The following is a 19,532-nucleotide window of genomic DNA, read 5'->3' as shown; positions in this document are numbered from 1 at the left end:
TTCACAAATTTTAAAATTACAATACGTTTAGAACACTCAGGTTTACACGACAGTTTCCTCAATAATTTTATCATATTACAAAAAGTATGTATGTTTCCTGCAGAAAGAACAATTTTCTTTACTTAATTGATTGATTGATTGATTTGGTGTTTTAAGTCCACTTTATGCACGGTAAGGTTAATCGGACTGGACCTACAGTTTAAAGTGGGATCCGAACCACTATGTGCCTCCACCGGGTATCGAACCCAGGACTCCTTGAATACAAGGCGATGACGCTACCACTGCTCCATCGGGGAGGTCTTTCTTTAGTTAATATACATAGTTTTCAAATTTATATATTTCTCCCATTTTTGCGTCACTTTTCTGTAACTTTTGCTAATCATGACATCATCATCCTTCGCCGTTTCCTGCCTCTGGCTGGGTCGGCATAGAAGTCAAGCCTCTCTATTTTTCTGGTCTCCCACCACTCCTCTCTTTCCACAGTGTTCCAATCTTGTCCTCTTCTCCTAACACTCTCTGCTATCTGCTCTTTCCACTGACACCTTGGTCTCCCCCTTGGCCTTATTCCCACTCCTTGTGCATTGTAAGCTCTTTCTGCATCCATCCTCTTCATGTGTCCGAACCATCTCATCTGTGCCTGATCTATCCTGTCCTGAAGCTTTACCACACCCACTGTCTGTCGGATCTCCTCATTCCTTATTCTATTCCTTCTAGTCTTCCTCAAAAAACTCCTTAAAAATTTAATCTTCACTGCCTGCATCTTTTCTTTGTCTCTCTATGGCATTGTCCAAGTCTCTGCTCCATATGTAATTATTGGCACATAGTATGTGTTATATATTACCTTCTTGCATTTCATAGGTACATCCCTGTTCCATATTAATCTTCGAACGCTTTGATATAGTCCACCACCCATTTGTCCTCTTCTGTTTAACTCCTCATCTATTCTTCCACTTCTCTCAATCATGACAATGAGGATGAATGACTTATTTAAATATTCTCTTGTCTATAGTCGCTTTCTGCCACTTTCGGCTAATTGTGAGGACGAGGAAGAATGATGAGCAGTGTGCGGAATGGAGGAGCAGGAGGATCTCATCCTTCCAACTTGGAGTCTGTCCTAGTTTTTGTTTTGAGTCCATTTTATGCATAAGATAAGCTGATCGAGACTGGATCCGAACCACTATGTGCCTCCGCTGGGTATCGAACCTGGGGCCCTTTTGTAGTCAAAGGGCTCCCGGTACTTTTCATTCAAAATGCTGACTTCATATCAGTCTATAAAAAATGAAATATTTATTCTAAAGAAAAATATGTTGATGTGAACATAAATACGTAATCCTACCAAATTTTATTTGTGTATAGTTGTAATCATTAATTTGGGTAACACCCTAATTGCAATATTCATATATCAAATTTGAATTGATATGCCACTTGCATAGGTATGGTATTCTCAAAAACTATAGTAAAAATAAGTAACTGAAGTAACACTGCTATCAAAATTATCGAATGACTGGAATCATGATAATAAATAACAGAATCTATTTACCAGTATAGATCCACCAAGCTTCCTGAAACCTCGGAAAATATGCGAACTACAGGCTTCCCCGTAGCTTTAACTAGCGACACTAGCGCCACTGCTCCCGTGCTAGGGCTTCAGATGAGTTGGTGGATCTATAGTAGGGGATTTTTTTAATACCCATATGGTTGTTTTAATTTTTTTTATGCAGAAGTAGCGCAAAAAGTAGCGAAGTAGCGAGTAGCGAACAGGAGTAGCGTAGCGAGCTACTTTTTGGTAAATGTAGTTGTAGCTGTAGCGAAGCTACATTTTGGAAGAGTAGCTGTAGCTGTAGCGAAGCTACTTTTAAAATGTAGCGTTCTGATCACTGCATATACATACACAAAAGTTGCACACTAACATTATCAAAACACATGAAACTAAAAAAAGACAGACCCAATTAAATTAATTAATATACATATAAAATAAAAAGGATCAAGTAATGATTGCATCACTACAAGTACAAAGACTGTTGTTTGTTTGACTTGGTGTTTTAAGTCCATTTTATGCACAGTAAAGATAATCGGGACTGGACATACAGTTTAAAGTGGGATCCAAACCACAATGTGCCTCCACAAAGACTGTTGTGTTTCACTTGAAATACTTGTGGCTGCTTATGATAAGAGACATAATAAACAGCAATCAGTAAAAAGAACACTTATTTCTTGTTCGTTTGCACCAAATTGGTCTGGCACCAAAATGTCCAACCTCAATACTTGGTGTAAACAAATTCCAAACAAATACTCACTTGAGCCGTCCGGTCTCCTCCACCAAAATGCCAGTCTGGGTTGTAATGCCAATCCGCCACTCTTCCTCCCTGCTGGCAGAAGTCTTTGAGGCCACAGGACAGCACCCGATTGATCACTGTGTGGGGGAAGCAGCTGCCAACATGTGCAACGACCCAGTCAAAGTGAGGACTGTGTTGCACACTAGTCTCTACAACAAATATTAGAATATTGTTTACATACATGGTTACACATGGACCCAAATCATGGACTAGGCAGAGCAGAAAATAGGTAGTGAGTAGATGAAAGGAAAAAACCTTTGATAAAAACAAAACAGAAGGTAAATGGTGGAAAGAATAGATTAAAAGAAAAACCTGAGAAACATAAAGATGTTGACCAAGACAGTCTTTATTATACATATAATAAAACCCTTTTCAAGTAATGTTTCAACCACGTATCAGGCTGGTTTGCTGCCGGTAAACCAGAAAATTTGAAATTGTCTCTGACTTCTGATTTTGTTTGACTTGCATGTCTGCATTTGTGTTTTATTTCTATTAGGGATGGGACGATATGAAATTTTGGGCGATACCGATACAGTACCGATATAAAATTTACCGATACCGATAACCGATATTCTACCGATCCGATATAAAATTAGAAATGGTCCTTGAAGACCCTGAAATGTTCATTGATCTCCGTAATAAATGTGTGTTTCGAGCTGATTGCAATGCAAAAGAAGTTGAATATTTAGACATTTACTTTTTCAGAAAGTAGGGCAAGGAGATTATAAATAAAAATTACAACAAAATGGCAGAATGTTGCACTAAATTATAAGATATTTATCGATATATCGGATCGGTAAAATAATCGGTAATTTTACCGATAAACCGATACACCGATATGCCTATATCGGCCGATACCGATAGAGTACCGATTAATCGGTCCCATCCCTAATTTCTATTATACAGAGTGTAAACGGAAATGGTGAAAAGTACACGACAGTAAAAGAAAAAAAGTCTCGGTAAACATGGACTTGCAAACTAACTGCTTACGAGATAATTGCAAATGTATGGTTACGATCTGCCTCTGACTTGATCATTTGTACAAATCTTATGTTTGTTTCCTTATTCAAAACTGAACATTGCCAAAAGGGGGCATTGTAAACAAACCATACCTCCTGTAGGACGGAAGACATAAGAGGCACGTTACTTGTAAAGTGACAAAAAATATATATATAACATTGTATAAAAGTTACTGAAAACATATTTTCAGTAGATAATATAGAAATATATAATGAAAATAACCTAAAAACTTTCTATTAGAATCAAAATAGTCTAACCGTGAAGCAGAATCCTCATAAAACATTTCCGCAATTTGCATATAAATTATTTAATGTTATTCTGAAAAGAATAAAACACTTAATTTGACAAGAGTACAACTAATTTCAGCAACGAAGAAAGCACAACATCTATCGTATGACAGACTTTTCATTCTGGTCTTGAAAATTCCATGGCCCAGAGAGATGAAACAGTCATGCTGCGGAGAACCAAAATTCTTCCCACAGGACAAAAATTTTCCGACAATCTATAATTGGAACTTCACCCATTCAGGGTGGGTGATCATACTTTAGTTTTATAGGGGTTGCATTGCTCTCTTTTTTTAAGTGCTGGTTATACCTTATATTTATATTCCTATGCCATGACCTCTTCATCCTCTTTTTCACTCAAGATGCACAGCTGTAAACTCAGATTTTGGTCCCAGGAAATTTACTGCAGTGTGGCTTAACCATGTGCAAAAAAATATTCATCTGTTTCCAAGGCCAGTGTTTTGGTCGTGAAAGCCCCGTAAGATAGTCAACCTAGTGTACAAAACACCCTCAACGTGAGCGGAGCTATAGTGAAGTGACCAATGAGAGAGAAGGACAATTCACCCTTGGACGAAACATAACAGCGAACTTGGTGTTCGTGAGGACAGTACTCATCGATTTTTACGAGTTTCAACACAGTTTTTATGGAGAGTTTACAGTTTTCCAACCAAGTCTCCACCTCAGTTTTTATCCAGTTCCATACTGTTTGATAAACAGTCTTCACATCAGTGTTACACGAGGAGGTCTTAGACTTGTTTTATCCTACGACATGTAGCGGGGGATTCTCATAGTGAGACGTGAACTTTCGATATGGAAGATAACATCCGTATGATTGAACAATCTATCTGTAACATATTATGATTCAGGCTGAAGCATTCCCATTGTCTCCAGTCAAAAATTTGAAAGAGATGCAAGTATATTAGTAATCACCAGTATCTCTTATTTTGTGTACAATGCTGCCCATCAGCGAGTAGCGTTTGTCAGTTGTCCACAGACCAGAGTTAGCTGGGACTTGCATGCTGTGATAGTCTGTTGTTCCAGTAACCTATTGTGCGTACTGGTTCACGTAAGTAACGTGAATTAAACAAATTTTATTTTCACCTACACAAATAGTGTCTTGATTTTTTTGTACTGGTAAATTTACGGCTGGTGTGTTTTGTAAGACCAAAGGATTATACGATTTAATCACCTATTTCCTTTGGCCGAAACCTGGCCCAAAAACACTTACCTTTCAATAGTAAAATAGTTCTGTAAATGTATTTCTGGGCTTTATAATTGAATATCCATGCAAAATAAGATACGAACCCAGTAACTTCCGCTATAAGTGGTTGGAATCTGAAAGGTGGTTACAACATACATACATTAGAGACGTGGTGCGATCATAGTCCATTGTTTGTTCAGAATAGAATTTTAAGGTAAACGACAGGCTATAACCATCGCCTGTTTTATTGGACAGAAATTCTGTTGTATTGTATTATGGGCAATGCCTGTTGCACATCCAGAAACGGTTACAGATTAAGAAGGAACCAGATGATAGAGATACTGAAATTGAATGCTTGCAATTAACATTGAGATGAAGCATTACCATTATCACAATTACACACACAAGCGCAACGAATATATTTATATATTATTTACACAACTGGAGCACAGATACACAATGTCAGGTCACTTTTCAAATAGAAACTTGAAAAAAAGGAGAAAAAAATCTGTTCAATCATCTGACTTACCCAACAATGCATTAATGCAAGCCTCTGTGTCCGAGTGCATTAAGCAAGAGAGGCACTGGGTGTTTATGTCTATAAGTGTCCGAGTTGCTCGACATGACATCCATAGCTGCAGTGTTTCATTTAAGCCTGCAGAATGTGGAACGTGGGCTCTGCCGGCATAACGGCTTGATAACTCGCCTGAAATTAAAGATACCAATAATAACAAGTGTCCACACCACTTATGCACTTGTAAATTCTAATGGTTACACTGCAACAAACAAAAATAGATTGTCATCATAATATGGCTTGCTTAAATGAGTATGTACTGACAGTGGAACACCCTGGAGTTGGCACACTGTCAACTTTTTCAATGTGTTTGTTTCACTAGAGATTGCAGGAATGGATATTGTGATGTAATATTTCTAAGTTTCCACCCTTTATTATCAATGAATTAAAAATTATTGGGCACGCCAGCACATATGGCCCTTTTGCACCCTTCAATGTACAGGGACCTGCAGAAAAAGCTGACGGTTTTGAAATGAGTATTTAATCAAAATTCCTACAAAAATAATTGCAATTTTCAGTGCTTATATTAATTTTTCTTTGTTTTGAAAATTGTGTCCGATAAATGACTGACATTAGAATGATTGTGTCATCATTCAGGATGATCAAAATGGACTGTGCACACTTCCTTCGGATTTGGAAGTCACGTTCACTCAACTCTTGTACTCAGCATTTTGAATGGGTGGAAATGAAGATCCAAGTGCAGCATTCATCTAACCCTTCGGTCTGACATGCCCAAAGCAGCGGCATGTTTGAGGCAGGGCGACGTGGACTCCTGAACTGACTGACGCGAAGCGTCCACATTGTCTGGTGTATGAACAGTACGCAGACGACCTGTGGGTTTCTTTTTTACACTTGACCCTGTCTCTCGAAAAGTTCTGACCCAAAGCAGTAACGTAATTTTGACTGGGTACATGGCCCTGACGATCGACATGGAACTCCCTTTGAAACCATTGTTGGGTTTGGACAATGGACTCACCATTTTTAAGATATTCTTAACACAAAAGCACAGTGTCACCGATGAGCACTCCCCCCAACAGGCCGTTGAAACACCTCACGCAATAATCCAATTGTGTCAAAGGTAAACACCATTTTTGAACAATTGAACCATTTGAACAATTGGTGATCTCAAATTAGCTATTCACAACAAAATAGTGGCAATTCCGAATGAAATGCTCGTGAGGGTGAAGTCAAACTTAAAGGCAAGGCTACATGAATGTGTAAGGAATGGGTGTCATCATTTATCGGACACAATTATCAAAACAAAAAAAAAATTAATGTAAGCACTAAAAATGGCAATTATTTTTGTAGCACTTTTTATTATTAATTGTTTTATATTATTTACACATTTCAAAACAGTCAGCTTTTTCTGCCGGTCTATGTATGTGTATCCTTACCTAAAATCCTTACCCAAGGGTTAAAAAAGGGGTGTAAAAAAGATCTTTAAGAAAAGGTAAAAGTGCAAGGTTATGAAGGGACCTGCACAGGACAAAAACAACACATTAAGTTAAGGATACACTACAAACTTCGACAGATCCACTCTTCTCAAAAAATCTAAAAACTTTACTTAAAACACTGTCATCAGCCAAAATGGAGGATAAGCAGTTGGGAAGACAAAGTCTGTCTAAGGAAAGCAAAATCAGAACATTCAATTAACACGAGGTGTGGCTAGAAAAAAATGGATTGATGTTGCTGTCGACAAACTGTAAGCACATCAAGGGTAAGCGGTGCATGGGTGTATAATGTCATATCTTGCCTACCGGCTGTGTGATTGTCCAGGGTGCGCGGCACTCAGTTCTAGTTTGTGGACGAAGTGAACCGTACATCTGCGCTCCGTCGGAAAATAAATTAAGTGTTAAAGAAGAACGGCATATCAATCTGAAGTTTCTTATCAAACTCGCAAAAATTTGCCACAGAGACTTACGGTTTGTTGAAGGAAGTGTACGGAGATGTGTGTTTATCACGCACTCAAGTATTTCAGTGGTTTCAAAGGTTTAGAGAGGGACGAGAAGTGATTGCGAACGACAAGCGTCCTGGACGGTCTTGCACGTCAAAAACGGAATCAAACATTGCAAATGTTTGTGAATTGATTTGAATTGTGTACCCGAAGGTCAAACTGTCAACCAACAATATTTCATTACGATGCTGACGACCCTTCGTGGGCGAGTAAGACGACGACGACCTGATTTGTGGAAAAGCAAGTCACGGATTCTTCATCAGGGCAATGTTTCTGCCAAACACGGCATTGTCAGTCAAGGCTTTATTGTCCCAGTATGGGATCCCAGTGTTAGAACATCCACCCTATTCACTGGATATTGCTCCATGCGACTTTCTTTATTCCCAAGGGTAAAATCAGCACTGAAAGGAACCAGATTTAAGACCGTAGAATGTGTGAAAACAAAAGCGACGGAGGTCATGAACATGGTTTCGGAAAATGATTTCCAGCACTGTCTCCAGCAATGGAAGATTCGTATGGAGCGGTGTATCGATAGTGCAGGGGAGTACTTTGAAGGGGATAATGTTCATATTGTTCAAAATAATCAATAAAAGATTTTGTAGCAACAGTCCAGTTTTTTTCTAGCCACACCTCGTATATTGATGATATGGGGCATGCTTGGTGTGAAATTGCACAGATACAAAAAACGTCCAATGTTCTAGGTGAAGGTAAAATATGTAGTAGTTTTAAAAAAGAAAAAATTAAGTAAAAGAAGGAGAGATTGGCCAACACCTATCGCACGCCAACTTCCATTGCATGGTAATGACTTGAATTTCAGGCGGCTTGTGCGCTTCAAAACTGTGAATGAAGATGCATAGGTAGTATTTATTTATTTGTTTCTTTGTTCATATTCATATAAAAAGCGATATTACAATAATCGTTCATTGAAATTCTCACAATTTAATTGACAATTGAACACATTGAAATAAAAACTGCCAGTACATTGTTTTAAATATGCATAAAAAAATTATTAATCCTATTAAATTATTTTATATACATGTACAGTAAAGTTGTATGTACCAACTACATACTATATTATTCTTACCAGAGGCATTCCACAAAAAGTGGCCCTACTCCATGTAAATAACAAAATAAATCAATCTGAAAATTATTATTGCTTTTAATTGCATTAAGATCTAAATGTTTAATGCATATAATTTTGTATATTTCACCAACAAAAATTACTAGCATCTGTAGATTATATGCTTTACAGACAAATGAAGTCAAACTTAGTTACATTTTTAAAGACCCACACATGTAACATTTTTAATAATGCTTTTCAGGCTATGTCATCTTACTAAAGTTTTTCTTTCATTTGGAGGCAGATACCACAAGTACTTCATAATTCTATGAAATCAGTTCATTATGATGTTTATCCAATTCCATGCAGAAAACTTTACATTTCATGTGTAAAATGTTACACATGTAATGCTGGAATGCCCAATTATGTATTGTTCACTTTATTAACAAACATTTACTCCATGCCTTGTCTCAATTTTCACAAACAATCCTTTGTATCCTTCACTCTCTAAAGGTGAGAGAGTGAAAATTTTGTATGCTTGATGAAGATTATGTTGTTTATGAATGTTTTTAGTTATTTTGAGCTTGTGGAGATGTGCTATTGTGAAGCGTGCTACCGTACTGTGAAGCAGAACAGCCCAAAGGCTTTGCGCAAGTGAATATAGCACCAAACCAACATTCCACAATAGCAGCTAAAATTTTAGCATCATTATGTTAGGTGTGTAGCTGACAGGAATTAGAGATGTGTTATTCCACTAATGCAAACTGCTTTTACTAATAAAAGCAACGAGGGTACTTTCAAAGGCAGGTTTTTACTAATGTGAACCATACTTTGGAATCAAATATCTCCGTTATATGTGTTTTCCGTGCACTGAAATCAATTTCATATTATATATAACATCGAAATTTGTCAAATTAAAAAAAAAAATCAACATAACTCTCAAGGGGTATAGTGGGTCAATGGCCCCCAATTCTCTACCAAATTTACTGACTGCAGGAAAAATACATACCTAGCAGTTCTAATGACCATGTTGAAATAATGGGAGCCCAGGCCTCAGGATTGTTGGTCACAAAATTACACAGCACGTTATGAATTTCCGCTATGGTTACTTCTTCTTGGCTAGGGTTTGATGAAGATGACATTACGTCAGCATTAGCCTACAAAACAAGATTTCATTCAGTACACAGAGAATATTACAGGACGTACTAGTTCAGCTGCATATTTGAAAACCTTGCTTTGAAGCTAAATCCACTAATATTGCAGCAGTGTGGTTGTGAGGATGGATAAAAAAATCATTCTTGATAATTTTTTTTATGAAAAAAAAATGCTTAAAATTGTTTGAATGGATTTGGGCACCATACATAGATATATGTGTATCATAAAATGGCTTTTTATAGTAAACGGCCCAGTAAAATATTTGAACAGTTTGATTAAAGCAAATAAAAAATTATAATAAACATTATGGATGTACTGTATAATTATAACTTACAATATTTTTTATAGTCTTTGTAACTTAATTTTGGTGATTTTTTAAATGATAGTTTGCAAAATATCAGCTGCCATGTTTATTTACAGTTTAATGAAAATGACACTATTTACGGTTTAACCTTTAAACAGCCAATGGGTCATATATGACCCATAGAAAGTATAGGCGAAAACAGCCAATGGGTCATATATGATCCATGGTGCCGATTACAACATTCACTTGCTTTTAGGAACTTCATACTTGTACGTGAGGTTGTCAACGCTGACAGATGTTGAGATAAGACTTTGAAATGTCATGTGGAAGAAAACCCACCCCCTCCCCCCTCTCTAATATGCAAATTAGCTATTTTTAGCCAAAATGCAGGATTGTACATATTGCATCATATTTCAGCCTGTATGAGAACTAGGGACTTGAAACAAGTTTCACTTTGTTGCAAATGGTCTACTCTTTGAAAACAATGCAAACGTTTGCGCCCTTTTCCCAAAATAATGGGAGAAGAGGGGGGCGAATGCCAGATTTTTTTTCATTGAAATTTGGGGACTTGGCCCCTCCCAAACCAGTTTTTCTCACTTGGGATTTCTGAATTGTACACGGTCGCGTGTTCTGATGTTTTTGCTTTCAAACAAAAGTTATCCAAAGTAGATTGCTCAAATAGTCTCAGAGATATAACGTTTTTTCTGAAATAAGTGTAAAATTTAAAAATTGTGCGCAAAGGCTGCGGCGAGAGGGGTTACTTTCGAAAAGCAGCGCGGCTGTTTAAAGGTTAACATGATTAGTATATTTTTCTACACAAAATGTTTGCGTATAAAAATATTGAATTTTAAATCAAGAGAAATGTAAGAATGTATACAGTTTCCATATCCTTTCGTATGAGCTTCACCCAATCAGTATACATATTTTATTTCTTTCTTAGAGCCTATTAAACACCATTCAATGATTACAAGATTAATGTACTTTCACTAAAAGTGATTCTGATATCTACAAAACCCTTATGTACATTATTCTATAAATTATCTATTTTATTTATTCAATGATTTAAAAAAAATCACCTGCTTGAGACATGATCAAAATAATATGCTGACATCACAGCATATTGTGTTACAACCATCAAAGTGCATTGATTTAAATCAGGTTGTTTTTCAGTACCCACTCACATAGATTTACAGGAGTCTACTGAAGTAACTAATCCAAAATCCTTGATGCGTTCCTGACATTTTTCCCTTTTTCTTAACTTTTATTTAATCAACTCCTAATTAGGTATATTTGAAAATTAAGAAAATAGATATTTTTATTCAATGAAAAACCCCTAACACAAGGCTGGTTAAGATGAAAACTGAAGATGTACTTTAACAAGAGATATAAACTTGCTTTAATTACTTATATTAATGCACGTAAAAATGAATGCTTCAGAGTTCATCCTGGATGGGAAATGGACACATTTAATATTTTTACAAAACTTTATACAAACAAGAATCCAAAGAAAGAAAGTGAACAAATCTTCAATACAATTCTAGATTTCCAAATATTCAATTTTATCAAATCCCAGTACAGGTATATAACAATGTAAATTCACTATACTGCAGGCGCGGCTCGTGCATTATTTACCCGGGGGTTCACTGAAGTCATGTGACATATATTCAGTTTCCGCAAAATAGACTTCCTTCGCCTAACAAAAGGATGGGGGGAGGGCTTAAAAGATTTGTCCAGATTTTTTTTTTACCTGGGAGTATAAGGTTTTGTATTAGGGGTGTGCGAATAAATTTAGGGCTGAAACTACAATAAATTTTTGGTTTACTTTCGATTTCCATGGGGGGCGGCCCCCTTTTCCCCTTCCGGACGTCCATGCCGACTAATCAGAACTGGTCCTACATTTATTAAAGGGAAATGGCAACTAATGGCATGTGCATTATAGAAATCAAACCTGAGACCCTTTTCATTGATACGCGACAGCTTTGTTCAAATTTGGGGCTGGTCGACCAGCACACGCTTTTTTTCAGTGGACAAGGAAGTTTGTTTAAGTTAATTATGTGCATTTCTATCGGTCATTTCTTACCTGCGCGGACAACAACGCGTACACTGCATCAAATGACATAACCTAGGTAAAGTCCATCCCTCGCTTCACTCGCAGCATCACTTAATACTTTCCAACAAGTATCCAAGCACTTCAAAAACTAACAAACTTGAGACGATTGACACCGAGCGACAGCGAGTCAAGTCTTCGCGCCATTCTTTCTCTTTCGCGAACCCGAAGTGTTTCCACCTTTAAGGAAAAACCTCTGAATGCATGCACGAGCTATTTTGGTAATGTATCTCCTTTATTTTAATTCATCGCATCTAATTCCAGCTTTTATTTGTTTCCACCCATCCATCTCTGCCACAATCTTGCATTCATTCCAAGAAGTTCGGTGCAAAAATGATACAAAGAGAATATTGAATATGTAATGCGTGCGCTTCAAATTTGAACCGCACACAGCAACACTGGAGGGGAGGAAGCAGCGAGATCGGAGCCTTGTCCCGCGCCTTCTGCGAGAGAACGAACTGCGCATGACCGTTGGGTGTCGACATAGGTTCTGCAATCTCATCTTCCATGTATTTTGTCCTATACCCTCCTCGAGCTTCTGCTCCCGCACGAAGCTTTCACAATGGCAAGAGCTGTCCTGTGGGGGTTCAACTGAGGGTCTGTATCAGGGCGGCCGATTCGCGGTTTCTTCTTCTCAGCAAAAGAGTTCGCCGTATTACGGGCACAAATACATGACTTATTGTGTAGAATTTTTAGCGAAATAATGTGGAAATGTAAAGACATTGTTTATTGTTCATTCTCAAGGTGATTATCGTATATTACTGGGGGTTCACTGATCCTGTGCGCTATAGGGCCAACCGCGCCTGCTATACTGTAAAAAATAGCAAAAATTCTTGACCACAAGCATAATTTCTTGATTCTCTTGACCTACCTGATGATTTCTATACTGGTAGGCACACTGATTTAATAAATAGAGACAATACCATGAGAGAGTATTGGTTTGACTGATTGCATTATTTTACTTTGCTTTTTCTGCCACTTTTGGTTAATTTGCGAAGATGATGAGTGATGATATGATGAAATTGATGAATGGACACTCACAAACATCCATGCCCAGGCTGGGAGTCGAACACGGGACCCCTTGGCATCGTGTACTAACCACTCCACCATGGGGGATAGAGAGTATTGGTGTTCGTTTTTTAAATTTGTATTATTTGTACAATTTCATTCATAAAGCATAACAGTCCCAAGCATAACAGTCCCTTACAAATCACACAAGGCCAAATCATTAGAACAATTAGTGTACATGAACATGTCAGAAATAAGATCACTATATTTCAGCTAAGTGCACACTTAGAATCCGATTTAACCATGTACTGGAATATTTACTTCATGTGGACTTAAAACACCAAATCAATCCAATCCAATCCAATTTACTTCATGCGTAGAAGTAATAACAAGAAGGGAAATTCAACAGTAATTGATTGTTGGATACAGGGAGGAAAGCATGTATCAGGGTGAGTTTTTATGCGATACTTGCCAAGTATTGAATAATGATTAGCAAAGAATCATTTTTTATTTAAAAAAACAAATTATTGCATAAATAATGCATAATTATAGTACAATTTAACATATGTATTATTTCCAATAACACACTCCAAAAATAACAACAGAAGGTGCTGAATTCCCATACTAATCTATTATAGTAGATTTCAACATGAAAATACACTAGACTCTCGCTAATCCGGCCATTCCTTGCACATATGGGTGCCGGATTCGCAGAAGTGCCGGATTATTGAGAGGGTTGGAAATTACGTACTACTATGTAGTTTAAACACATAGGGACTATACAGGCTGTACTTTACGTGTTTCCTTTTAGAAGCCATAGTATGTACTGAACTTTACTGTAAGAAAGTCACAATTTCAAATACTGTACGTATATATAGCATAGTTTAACATTTTAACTAACAACATTGTTGAACACGATAATTCATTGTTGTGCGCGTCATTTCTGCTTGAGTGACTACAGGCCGGATGTGAGCCGGACTACTGAGAGGGCAGACTATTGAGGGCCGGATTAGCGAGTGTCTAGTGTAGTTCAGATTTTACTGGTAATAATCAGTATAGTTTGCCAAAAACAAGTTTTACATTTCTTGCTTGTACTTTCTTTCATTATTTCTTCAAAAAGCCACTACTAGTGCAGTAATACAAAAATATGGATTTCTTCCAGAAACTAAATTTTCCTGACATTTCCAACACCCAGTTTTAACAGTATTAGTAGTTACCTCTTTCAAAGTTTTTTCCCAGTGGATACATCATAACTGCCATTTAATAAATCTGAAAGTTCATGCATTCATCTCATTTAGAATAGTAGTATTAAATGCCCCAATTTGCTTCACTAATGTTGGAAATACAGAAAATTATATCATGTTCTTACCTCTATGAGAGACACATACTTGGACACGGCAATGTCAAATAATGTACAAAAGTATTCCAGAACTGCATCCCTAGCTGCTGGTAGAGTTTTGAGCAACGATAAGGCAGTCCTTGCTAACTCCAAAGGGTTCGTCTTCACAGCACGAGTTGCCCCAGCGACGAAGGAGTGGAGTTCATTGAGTAAGTCCTGTGGTGGCACAGGTTTGATCACACTGGTACCAGCCATTCTGGTTAAATAATAATAATAATAAAAATAATTGCACCAACTCCTCAAAGTACCATAAAATACAATGAATTATTTAAAAACACTAAGTTGCTGACCAAGGCAATTTATCTTACACTTAACAGGTAACGTTACCTGTTAAGTGTTTTTATCTTAATAATAAATTGCCTTGGTCAGCAACTTAGTGTTTTTAAATATGGAAACAAGGCTTAATTATATTACAAATGAATTATTACGGTAATAATTTAGGGATGTGACGAAGCTGAAAATTTATCGATGACGATGTACTCACTGATAATTTTTGGAACTGATACCGATGCCGATATTTAACCGATTCCGATACATAAAATTATTCAACAGAAATGGGATGTTATTTTCAGCACGACAAAAATAAATTTGCTATGTATATTTCTATTGGATACATTTGTGGTTATGTGAACCTTTAAGAAGAACATAGATTCTCAAGAGATTTAACATTAGTACTCAAGCAGTTGTTTGAAATGCAAAATTAATTCTTGTTCTTAATGTTGTAAATTTAATGCTGGCAGATTGAACTTCAGAAACAGGTATGCTCAAGTATTTTCTCACCACTTGCTTCAGGTTTGGATACTCATGCTTGAATTTCCAATACAACAGCGGATCCTAGTCACGTGGAATAGTTGGTTCAGCAATGTGCTGTTGTATTTCTGATTTTGAGGTAGGATTATCCTCTGAATGAGAGTTTGCAATAATTTTATTACAAAAAGTCTACAAATGATGAAAAATCATAACCTAATTTTCAATAAATCTTACAAAATCAAAATATAAAACTTATTAGAATGTAAACTCTAGTATTATCTGTACCGGTTTAAATATCGGATTTTTACCGATGGTGATATGTGAATTTCTGCCGATTTTCATACATCTGTAATCGGCTTCGGCACATCCCTAGGTAATATATACTATCACATTTGAATCAATAGAATCAAATACGTAGTTCAGTTTATCTGCTATGACAGATAATCGCTTATAAAAAAAATTAATACTACCAACTAGGGGTGTGCAGGATCCCAAAAAGCCGGTACCGTGATAAGGGGGGCAGGGAATTCCCATCCCGATCGCAACTTCGGGAAAAGACTTCCCAAATTTTTGGGATCCCGATTGGTAGGGAAATTGAAGTGGACATTTCAAACGTGGTTAATTCTCAATGTTTTCTGCATTGTTAGTGTCTGGAACTTCTCCCAGAAGTTCTCCCCCGATCTCAGTACTGGCTTTTCGGGATCCTGCACACCCATAGTTGGTAGTATTATATTTTTTTATGTGCAATTAACTGTCATAGCAGATAAACTGAACTATGTATTTCATTCTATTGATTAAAACATTTCTCATACCAAAAATTTCCTGGCTTATCGGGACATTGCAAACTATTCCCAGCTTGAATGTTGGGATTTAAGAAAATTTCCATCTGATTCCATCTCGATCAAAAAATATCTGTCCTACACATCCCCACTACCAACAAAGAAAATCATTCTGAATAAAACTGATAGTTCACTTCAAGCTTAAGATTGCTTTACAACAAAATATACTCAAACAGATACACCTGAACATTCATATCCAAGAAGACAGACATGCACAGTTCACGTTCTCACCACAGAAGCTGCACCATTCTCACTGCTTCTTCCTTACAGTATTGCCATGTATGCTTCACGTTCGAAGCCAATACATTACATGTTCACCCTTAGAGAATTATGTTGAATTTCTTTTCAATCTACAGATTTCAATGTTTTACTTAATATAAAATTGGATCCAGCATTAGAAAAACACAATGTTATATATTCGATCCCAAAGTATGGCCCGCGTAACTAAAAACCTGCAATTTTGTAGTACGTTTGCAGATTTCTGTTAATAAAAACTGTTTGTGTGCACATTAAAATACCGGAAGAAAACATCGAAACGTCAGTACCAACTCTAGCAATCCTAACCTAAACATGTAAAATTATAGCTGCTGTTGTGAAATGTCATTTTGGGTGCTACATTCACTTGCACGAAGCCTTCCGGCTGTTCTGCTTCACGTTAAAGTAACAAGCTAAGGTAACACATGTACTTTACTTCACAATATCGCAAGCTAAAATCAAATGGAAAACCTTCATAAACCATGCAATATATTTCATATTCTCTAGGGTGTAAAGAGGGTGAAGGGTACCCATGTTAAATACTAACTTCGTATTACTTTCGTGCCAAATTTCCTACACTAACTGCAAGGTTGTGGCAGAGACGGATGGGTAGCAATGAATACAAACTGAAATTGGAGACACAGTGGTTTAAAATAAACGACACCCATTAGCAAAATAACTGGTGCATTTAGATATTGTTCCTTATGAATGGAAACACTTCGGGTATGAGAAAGTAAAAGAATGGCGTGATCTTAGACAAGGAAGGAAGATGAAACTAATCCTGTAAATGAGGTGCTTGGATAGTTGTTGAAAAGCATTAAATGATGCTTTGAGTGAGCAAGACATGGACTGTGGTAGGGTTATGTCATTTATTGCAGTGTAGGTGTTGCTGTCTGCACGGATAGGAAATGAGCGCTACAAAAGAACATAATAAATATAAACAAATGTCATCATCCATTGAAAGGGAATTAGAGATAAATTATGTGCTGGGTGACAGACATCAACTTAGTACACAGCTATCACATTTCAAGCAAGGGGCCTCAAGTTTCTTTTTTAGTGTGCACATGTCATTTCAGTGAGCAATTTTACAATACCGAACAATTCCCCGATTTTCTTCATAATTCACATAATTAATAATTTAGGGCTCCTAATCACGAATCTGCAGTTAATATTTGGTGCTCACGTGCTGAATTTCCAAGAAAAGGAGGTCCGTGATCGCAACCAACAATGCACTATTGCTCATTATGTACCGCAAGATTTTTGTGTTTCTAATACTGAAAAAAGTAAGTATAACTGTGTTTGCCTAACGGGTCATTCCATACCAAACCATCCAATGGTGGTTGCATGACCATTTTAGAAAGAAAAAAAAATTAGTACATACATGTGTACATGTTTGTAGATATCAAAATCAATGTTCAAAGAAAATTATTGTCTTTAGTTCTCCTGGGGCAGCCATTTTTCCAACATGGTGCATGGTTTTTTTGCTCATGTAGCAGTTTATGGAAACTTTAATATCTCAAAAACCATTAGAGTTAGAGACTTGAAACAAAATTAATTTTGTAGCTAATAAAGCATACTTTCTGTGATATTCTGTGCATCCTAAACACGAAAATTATGGTGGAAATTTGGGTAACAATAGTTAAAAATTTGGATTTTTAAGCCTGATTTTTTAATGAAGGGGTTTAGATTATGGCTTGAATTTTTTTTATGTGTAGGCCTACCTGAAGAGTGTCTGTAAATAAAAATATCAGTGCTTACAAATTCACACCTTTTTTACAGCATGGGTTAAAACATGGCCGTTCATGGAATCTTGACAGTTTTCGGGGTTAAATATCTCAGATTGGTACTCTTGAAAAATTCTGAAATTTAGCACACAGAAAGCTCTGCATGAGCCTAACTTACAGTAAAAATATCAACTTTTAGATTCAACTCATTTTGTTCAATATGAGGTAATGTATGTGACCTAATTTGTGGCATTGCAAAGTAAGGTTAAGCTACATGTATACCTAGAAAAATGGAATCTTTTATTTTTATTTTTTAAAGCTGGGTTATAAAAACCTCAGAAAATATAGTAACTTAGTTTTTAATACTTGACTTACCAGAAATTAAAATTACAAGGTATGACAATTGAAGAGCTGCAAAAATTTATTTGATACCCATGTCCAGTTGGTGGTGTCAGCTCCAAAACAGCGAGTTTCCTCAACATTATATTTACTGGAATCCTAAGTTTCAGCAGGTATTTTATTTTAAATATAGCAGTGCATGTAGCTTACAACTACGCTATTTATTTTGGAGCATCAAAGCTGGAAGAGGATATGATTTTATGTCGCCAGTACTTTCCAATATTTTTTTGCAAGAAAAGACATTCGTGGAAGTAGATATGAGTCATGGACAGCAGAAAATTCAAAGACATGTTTTGATAAGATTTGAGGCAAGTCTGGAGTTGATATGTGCATGAATGATCTGTGCTGTCATTCCTCCTTTGCCTAATGTGCTGAGAGGTAGTGACTTGTGAATGTTTGCTATTTGTGAGTGGAAAAGGAGTGTTCTGTAGGATTTTTAACTGCAGAGAACTGTCACAAAGACACTTTTGGTACAGTAGCAAAATATTCACTTAATCTTAAACAACTTAGTGAAAATTATAAAACACTTCTTAGGTCGACGTTACAGATGGATGACTTAGAGACAATATGCAAATGCCAATCAAAAAAGATCTTCTTAAATATATTTTTTTATTTGGTTAAGTACACTGTGATCTAAAATACAATTCACAGAAATAGGTAAGTGAATTGTTGAAATTAGATCAAGGGACATTTCCCAAATGAAAAATTTTAAATCAATCAATCAAAGAAATTGCATCACATGGCAAAACAAAAAAAAGTGTAAAGTAAGTCTTACATTGTCTTGTAATAACCGTAGACTACAAGAGAAATAAGTCTTACATTATACCAGGTAAATCAATATGCCCATGTTACAGTGAAATTTTCATCTCTGGAGAAAGTGGCTCACATAAAAGACAGAATGGAAATGATGTCTTTGTGCCACCCCAAGGAACACTGAAGGAAATGGATGAAGTCTGTTCTGTTTTCAAAGTATCTCCTATCTCAAAACAGAGGAGGCTGATTGCAGAAAAAATTTAAAGTGCTCTTGATCACAAAATTATTCGCATCATATAAGGAGTGCAAAGGGAACTGGTAAATTGTGTTGCAGCAAGTATTAGAAGTGAAGGAAAAGAAGGCAAGTGTGACAATCCTTTGTGTGGACAGTACAATCATTTAATTGAAAT

General features: G+C 36.5%; 1 protein-coding gene across 1 annotated transcript in view; it reads right to left on the bottom strand.

Moving 5' to 3' along the window:
* omd (integrator complex subunit 5 omd) overlaps window positions 1-19,532 on the bottom strand; it is a 49,896-nt gene that overhangs the window by 25,613 nt on the left and 4,751 nt on the right. The window contains exons 2-5 of the mRNA XM_083112304.1: window positions 14,373-14,598; window positions 9,439-9,586; window positions 5,371-5,547; window positions 2,298-2,485 (exon numbers count right to left, since the gene is read on the bottom strand). Of these exons, the coding sequence (XP_082968430.1) occupies window positions 2,298-2,485; window positions 5,371-5,547; window positions 9,439-9,586; window positions 14,373-14,597 (738 nt within the window). The 5' untranslated portion in view covers window position 14,598. The remainder of the gene's footprint in view (window positions 1-2,297; window positions 2,486-5,370; window positions 5,548-9,438; window positions 9,587-14,372; window positions 14,599-19,532) is intronic.

The sequence above is a fragment of the Lepisma saccharinum genome, chromosome 26 (genome assembly GCF_977018435.1).
Source record: "Lepisma saccharinum chromosome 26, izLepSacc3.1, whole genome shotgun sequence".
In the NCBI taxonomy this organism is placed as follows: domain Eukaryota; kingdom Metazoa; phylum Arthropoda; class Insecta; order Zygentoma; family Lepismatidae; genus Lepisma; species Lepisma saccharinum.
Note: the sequence above shows the minus strand (reverse complement) of the source record. Positions and strands in the feature narration are given on the sequence as shown.